The sequence below is a fragment of the Mus pahari genome, chromosome 1, assembly GCF_900095145.1.
Source record: "Mus pahari chromosome 1, PAHARI_EIJ_v1.1, whole genome shotgun sequence".
NCBI classification, from domain to species: Eukaryota; Metazoa; Chordata; class Mammalia; order Rodentia; family Muridae; genus Mus; species Mus pahari.
The window spans coordinates 58,304,355-58,311,565 of NC_034590.1; the positions used below are offsets into that span (position 1 = coordinate 58,304,355).

Below are 7,211 nucleotides of genomic sequence, written 5' to 3' on the forward strand. Positions count from 1 at the left end.
TGTGGTTTATTTACACAATGCAATACTACTCAGTTATTACAAACAAGGACACCATGAATTTTTCAGGTAAATGGATATGACAAAAAATATCACCCTAAGTGAGGTGATATTTCACCCAAAAGCCATGCAGGGTATGTTTTCACTAATAAATAGATATTAGCAATAGTGAGGTAAGCCAGACACAAAATGACATGCATGGCATGTACTCACTTTTAAGTGGATATTAGCAATAAATTACGGGATAACTGCTCTATAATCAACAGAACCAAACAAGCCAAATAACAAGGAGGTCCGATGGAAGGATGGATGCCTCTTTTTCAGAGGGGGAAATAAAAGAGAAATCTGAGGTGGATAGGAGGGAAGTGGGTAGGAGAGGGAATGGAGAGCAGAGCAGGTCAGGGGTCAGAAATCAGATGCAGGAAGAGTTGGGGAGAGAGAATGGAAACTAGCAGTGGAGGATCTAAATTGTCACAGAGACCAAGGATAGCTAAGCCTTGGGTCTCTATTGGGACAACTCTAGTTGAGAATCCTAGCAGTGGGGGATATTGATTGTGAACTACTTCCTGTAGCCAGGAAGGACCACCAGTGGAGGGATAAGAACAGCAACCCATCCACAAAGCCCTCAACTCAAAATGTGCCCTACGTACAAGATGTGCAGAGACAAAGAATAGATACCTAGTGCATGGCCAAACAATAACTGCCCCAAGTTGAAACCCATTGCTTAAGTAATAACCAATCCCTAAAACTATTAATAATACTATGTTATGCTTGCAGATAGGGGCAGAGCAACTGTCATGAGAGGCTCTATCCTGCAACCCGTGTAAAAAGTCAAACATTAGATGGAGTTCTGGAAGTTTTATTGAAGAGTTGTGGGAAGTAATGAGGGAATGTAAAAGGACAGGTACTCCACAGGAATACCAACAGTCAACTAACCTAGACCCCTTTGGCTCCCAGAGACAGAAACACCAACCAAAGATCAATCATGAGTTGTATGAAACTAGGGTTCCTGCATATATATATATATATATATATATATATATATATATATATACACACACACAGTGTGTGTGTGTATGTGTGTGTGTGTGTGTGTTTATACATCAGATGACAAGCTTCCTCTTCATGTGGGGGCCCCCCAACAACAGGAGAAGGGGCTCTCCCTGAATCTGCTTCCTGGATCTCATTCCCCTAAATGCACCATCTTATCTGGCCTCAATGGGAGAAGATGTGCCTAGTCCTAAAGAGACTTAATGTGCTAGGGTGGTACAGGGGTGGCAATGTAGGATTTATATCAAGAGGGAGCTCCTTCTTCTTAAAGTAGAAGGGAAGGGAGTAATAAGAGGAGTTTCTGTGTGAGGGGATACTGGGAAGAGAGGGGGAACTGATATCAGCATGTAAAGTGAATAATAAATTTAATTCAAAAAAGAAATTGCCAATTGTTTGGATTGGTTTTGTGTTTTGCTTCCAGTATACTGATTTATTTATTATATTACATTAACAAAAACAATATTAAATTTCAATAATTGACATGAGGTGATTCTAAAATTGGAACAAAAGTGAATTCTTCAAGTGAGATAATTTTGTTGTATTTTTAAAACATATCATATTTTTATTAATGTATTTATGTATTTAGTGCCTGTATGTGTGTTTTGTGAACATGCATGTCATCTCATGGGTGTGGTGGTCAGAGGAGAGAATTTAGCTGTCAGTTCTCTCCTCCTACAATCTAGGGACCAATATTTAGTCAAATCATCAGCTTGGCAGCAAGTGCCTTAACCAGCTGACTTATATTATTGCCCTCTTGTAGATTTTTTTAACAATGACACAATCCTTTTGGATAATTAGAAGCCTAAGCTGTGTACCTGGGCAACATGCAGCTAAGTAATAGGTATGAAAGTAGTCCAACACAAAACTGTAAACATGGTTAAAATATGATGAGATGATTTTTATTTAGTCACTTATAAAGTAACTTGATATGTGAGTCTGAAACATGAATTTTTGTATATAGAACATTATATTCTATATAGTTATATTATGTTATAGTAAAAGGTTGAACACACATCCAAGACACTTTAGCAAATGTCAAAGCGTTGTCTCACTAGATTCACTTGTCATTTTTTCAAGCTTAAAAGTAAAATCCCAACTCTTTTGTCACTTTGGAAATTTTACATGGAAGAAAATTGTCAACCAACCTCTGCCCACTCAGTAGAACCAAGAAGGCCAAATTCTTCTGCATCCCAGCTTGCAAACAAAATTGTTCTTCTAGGCCTCCATCCTAAAAACATGTGAATAACACATAAATTCTTGAAAAATACATAGCCCCCAAGACACGGAGACGTCTCCAAGATGGGAAATCACAAAATGCTGAAGACTTTTATTGTGAAAAGTAAGAATTGTTCTCACCCTTGGTTATAGAAATTCATTTTGTATGTTTTTAAAATGGTATTTGCAAGAATCAAATAGTATAGTAGTATTGTAAAAGGAAGAACTTAGACAGTGAAAGTCTCATGGAGTCAGAAAATATTTTCTATACTTTACAACTGCCCAAGAGCAAGAAAGCCCTCTCATCTGCATATGCCTGACACAGAGGGAGAAACCCTTCCACTGCCAGTGCTGCAGTGCCAGGCAGATATGTGGAAAACTATATAGAAACCTCCCATGTTGTTCTGAAATAGCATGATCATCTGCTTCTGTGATTTTTTTTTCTCTCCACTGTCATGTAAAATCAATTAAGAGCTCACTTTTAGGTAGCGTATCCATTGAAAGTGAAAATTTTACACTTTGATCAGTAGGTTACGAGGTAATTAACAGTGATATTGGAGTTGAAGAAAAAGATAGCTTTAAACCCTGATTCTCACACTTCCTAGATGCTAGTAAGTCTGTGCCATTAAAACTTACTTTTAACATCTTCATAAAATCCACTATAGTAGAGTAAGGAGAAGAAATGATTTGATTATCAGGATCATTCAATGGAATACTATTTCAGAAGAACTTAGTAAGTGCTATAAGGTCCTTGTAAATATCTCAACTATATTTATGAAATATTAAAAAGGGGCTGGAGAGATGGCTCAGCAGTTAAGAGCACTGTCTCCTCTTCCACAGGTCCTGAATTCAGTTCCCAACAACCACATCTGGAATGAGATATGATGCCCTCTGCTGGTGGGTAAGAAAGCAAAAGCTGAGCTCACAGTGGTGCACACCTTTATTCCTAGCTTTTAGGCAGTAAAGTCAGGCTGGTCTCTGAGTTTGAGACCAGCCTGGTCTTCAGAGTAAGTTTCGGGACATTTAGGGCAGTTACACGGGGAAACCTTTGCACAAAACCAACAGAAAAACAAACAAGCAAACAAAAACAAGAAGAGAGAGAAAGTGTGAGAGAGAGGGAGAGAGAGAAGGAGAGAATATTTCCTATTTCCCTATAACTATTGAATTCAACAATTTCTTTTTGTCTAATGTATCATTTAATTTCCCTATTCACTCATTCCTTATCATCTCATTCTTTGAGTATATTCCTTACTTTTGACAACACTGATTTGCATTCATCATAAACATTTTCTTCTTAAATCATGAAACCTTTTGTGTAGAGACTAAACCAATTTCATGAACAATGTACACACTTATCTGGCAAATTTCCTTTGTTAAAATGTAAATGGTGCACCTCTGTCTTATTTTGAACAAAGATAACATGAGTTTGCAATATGCCAAACCTAAATTTGAGCTCTGTCATACATTACATGGCTAATATCTATAAATAGGGAACAGAACTCACAAAATATCTCAAAGGTTGCTATGCTATCAAAATGGATGACACATGTGTAAACAATTTGTCAGTATGCAAAATAAAAATTTGTTGTTATTAATGATTTATAGCTAAGAGCTACAAGATGTCTCTGCTTATTAATAAACTTGAAGTATCCTATAAATTGAATAATCTAATGAAAATTTAATAAGTATAATTAACTAACATTAATATTTGTATTATATTGTTACTTTTTCATTGCTGATATTGAGTTGACGTTTGTCTATTTGGTTTTCTATTTTGTACTAGGGATCTAGGAAACTGCTCCTGGCACACCAGACACGTGCTAGACCACTTAGGCACTTCCCAGACCCTGAGATAGTATTTTCACACTCACTTTACAAAAGATTAAGCTGAAGTTCCCAGAAGTTGGTTTTCCCACTCATTGTTTCTCTTACCTTTCTTCTTCAGGGTTCCAAAGCTCCTCACAATTTCATGAACAACAGCTGCTCCACTCTGAGGGTCAATGCCACCAAACACCCAAGCATCTCGGTGGCCTCCAAGAATGACATATCTGTCTACAAATCAACAGATCATTGGTCTCAGACAGAGGAATCTGCAAATGACTCAATAGTTTTCACAACTTTGAGAAAAAGTATTAAAGTCCCTAAGGCTTGTGCAGATTGGTTACTTGCTCATATTTTGCTGTTTGTTTCATCTATCTGCTGAAAGTATGAATCTAATTTAAAAATTAATTTGATGTATTATTGAAGCTATACACATATGGGTAAAAGAAACTGAAAATTATCTGCCTAGCTCCTCACAGTTCTTTAAACTTGTTGCCATTTTGTGCTGATCACTTTCACAGAGAACACAGCTCTTCCCTTGTTAGACCTATTCCATAAGCTACTCAGTAACTGTCTGTGACCACTTCTGTCTATTGTAGGAAAGAAACCTGCTTGGGTTGAAAGTCTGGGGAACAATCTTTTCACATTAGTTTAGGTATTTATCACCCTTAAATGTCAAACTCTTCTTTTAAATCAGGATCACCTTTACCTTGATTTAGGAGTACTTCAACACTTCCCCAATTCCAATGTGTGTCACAGACCCTGTACAAAATAATCATCTAATAATATTAAGTCACTTATGTATACACATATACATATATATGTACTCATATATTGCCAAACTATATATACATGTATATACATATATACATATATGTATAAACTAAACATATATACATATATATGAATAAACTATATATATATATATATATATATATATATATGTACATGTAGAATATATATAGTTTAGTACATATAAGCATTACTTTTATAAAACTCTTGGTCTTAAGTAAAAGATTGTTTATTCTTGTTACAGTATTCCACATAACAGCAATTTCCACATTTGGAAGGAAATAATTTACAATTGATTTCAATTATATGAGAACTTGCCTCAGAAAAAATAAATAACATATGTCTGTAAGAATATATGTGACTAAATTGAACTATTTATGGTAAAACTAATAAAAATCAAGTAAATCATGAGGAAGCAAGAAGCAAACCCTAAAGAATCAAAAGATATAATAAAATATGTATAATTTTCCCACTGAATCTAACAATGTTACACTTAAGGAAGGCAATATGCCCAGAGGTAGAGAGCCAATAGAAAATTAACTTAGCAGTTCTTTTGGAGATCATTTTCTGATCTTTTATTTATCAATGATGTTTTTTATTTTTATCAGTTTTGCGCATGTGTATCTTTACATATATTTACTGTTCATTGTTCTTTTTTCTCTCTCTCATTTTAAACTTTCTTCTATTCTGTTTTTATTTTATTTTATCTTGATTGTGGGCATGTCCATTTGTTTTATAAAGACAGAAAAGTAAAGCATGGAGATGTATGGATAGGAAGGGAGGGAGGGAGGATCTGAGAGAAAATGGGGGATGAACATGAAAATGTGATGAAAATGTGATGAAAATGTGGTTAGAACACAGTGTATAAAACAGTTTTCATCAATAAACAATCAAAAAATAAAGCAGCTTATCACTCTCACCTGTCCCTATACTTTCCTCTTTCTGTTCCTGCAGCACATGTGACAAGTGATACACTACAACTGGAATGTCTTACTTTGTTTTTTGATGAGCTTCACTTAGGCAGCAGTGGTACATGACATTTTATTCACCAATATTTTCAAAGCACATACTCCATTTACCTGGTTCCAGAGCTCCTTTGAGGGTGCCAATGACGTTATAGATTCTTGTCACTTTACTGTAAGAGTGAATATGCAGCTTGACCTTTCTAATTCAAGTATAAAAAAATACAGTCATTAGGATACTCATTAACAGATTTAACACTTACATTCCTTAAATCCTCCTTAACTATTCAAAAAGATTTATAGTTGTTCCAAAAAGAATAATAACACTATTTTTTAAAATAATTTTTACAGTCCAGTCATTATCCCCTTCCCCATATGCCCTCTGATTGTTCCTCATCCCGTTCCTTCACCCCTCTATCTCCAAGAGGATGTTTCCATTGCCAATGCCACCCAATCAGTCCTCCCCACTCTCTGGGGCCTCAAGTTTTTAGAGGGCTAGGAGTATCTTCTCTCATTGAGGCCAGACCAGGCAGTTCTCTATTATACATGTGTTAGGTGCCTCCGGACCACCTAGTGTGTGCTGCCTGGTCAGCTGTTTAGTGTCTGAAAGATCTCAGGGATCCCAGACGTCTCAACTAACACTGACTAATTCTAATAATTCAAAATAATTCTCATTTTCAATTTCTGTTTTTATTGTTCAATAGTAGTAACTGGACTTTATATTTTTCTTCATCTTAGATAATTGTCTTCTTTTAAAGTATTCTGAATAAAAGTATTAGAAAAATCTCTCAACTGTGTTGAAAAGTTTCCAGCAAAGCCAGGTCCCACGTTGTAAGGCACTTTTAATCCTCCCTTCCAGCTACTGTCAGGGGGTGCTGGACCACCCATGTGTCTGTTGGACATAAAAAGAAATCATTACCTACATAAACTTTGATACACCATGTTAAAATGCCAGGTCATTTACTGGTCTAGGTTTTCTTCTCATAATAGCTTCTGTAAACAAAAGTAATAACCATTGACATTTCCTGCCACTCCTGCATGGTAGTGTTCAATATCAAATCAACTTTGCAGATGAGTAACATGAGGACAAGATTGAACAAATAGCAATGGCCAAAGTTATTGTGGTAAGAAGTGCAACTGATATTTAAATTATTTACAAGAATCTAAACGTAGTTACTACTGTATAATGGAAAACCTTATTTTAAAACTCTGACTCTCTAGCACATGTATTTAAGGAAGAATCTGAAGTATCTGGAGTCTTTCACTATGTTTTCTCCTACTGGAAGATGTCTCTGTCACTGTCTCTGTCTCTGTCTCTGTCTCTGTCTCTGTCCCTGTTTCTGTCTGTCTGTCTGTCTGTCTGTCTGTCTGTCT

General features: G+C 35.8%; 1 protein-coding gene across 1 annotated transcript in view; it reads right to left on the minus strand.

The window, feature by feature from the left end:
- The window catches only part of Folh1b (folate hydrolase 1B), a 48,694-nt gene that overhangs the window by 18,615 nt on the left and 22,868 nt on the right, over nucleotides 1-7,211 (minus strand). Inside the window, exons 8-11 of the mRNA XM_021203337.2 lie at nucleotides 6,631-6,729; nucleotides 5,955-6,040; nucleotides 4,195-4,314; nucleotides 2,193-2,275 (exon numbers count right to left, since the gene is read on the minus strand). Coding sequence (XP_021058996.1) covers nucleotides 2,193-2,275; nucleotides 4,195-4,314; nucleotides 5,955-6,040; nucleotides 6,631-6,729 — 388 coding nt within the window. The remainder of the gene's footprint in view (nucleotides 1-2,192; nucleotides 2,276-4,194; nucleotides 4,315-5,954; nucleotides 6,041-6,630; nucleotides 6,730-7,211) is intronic.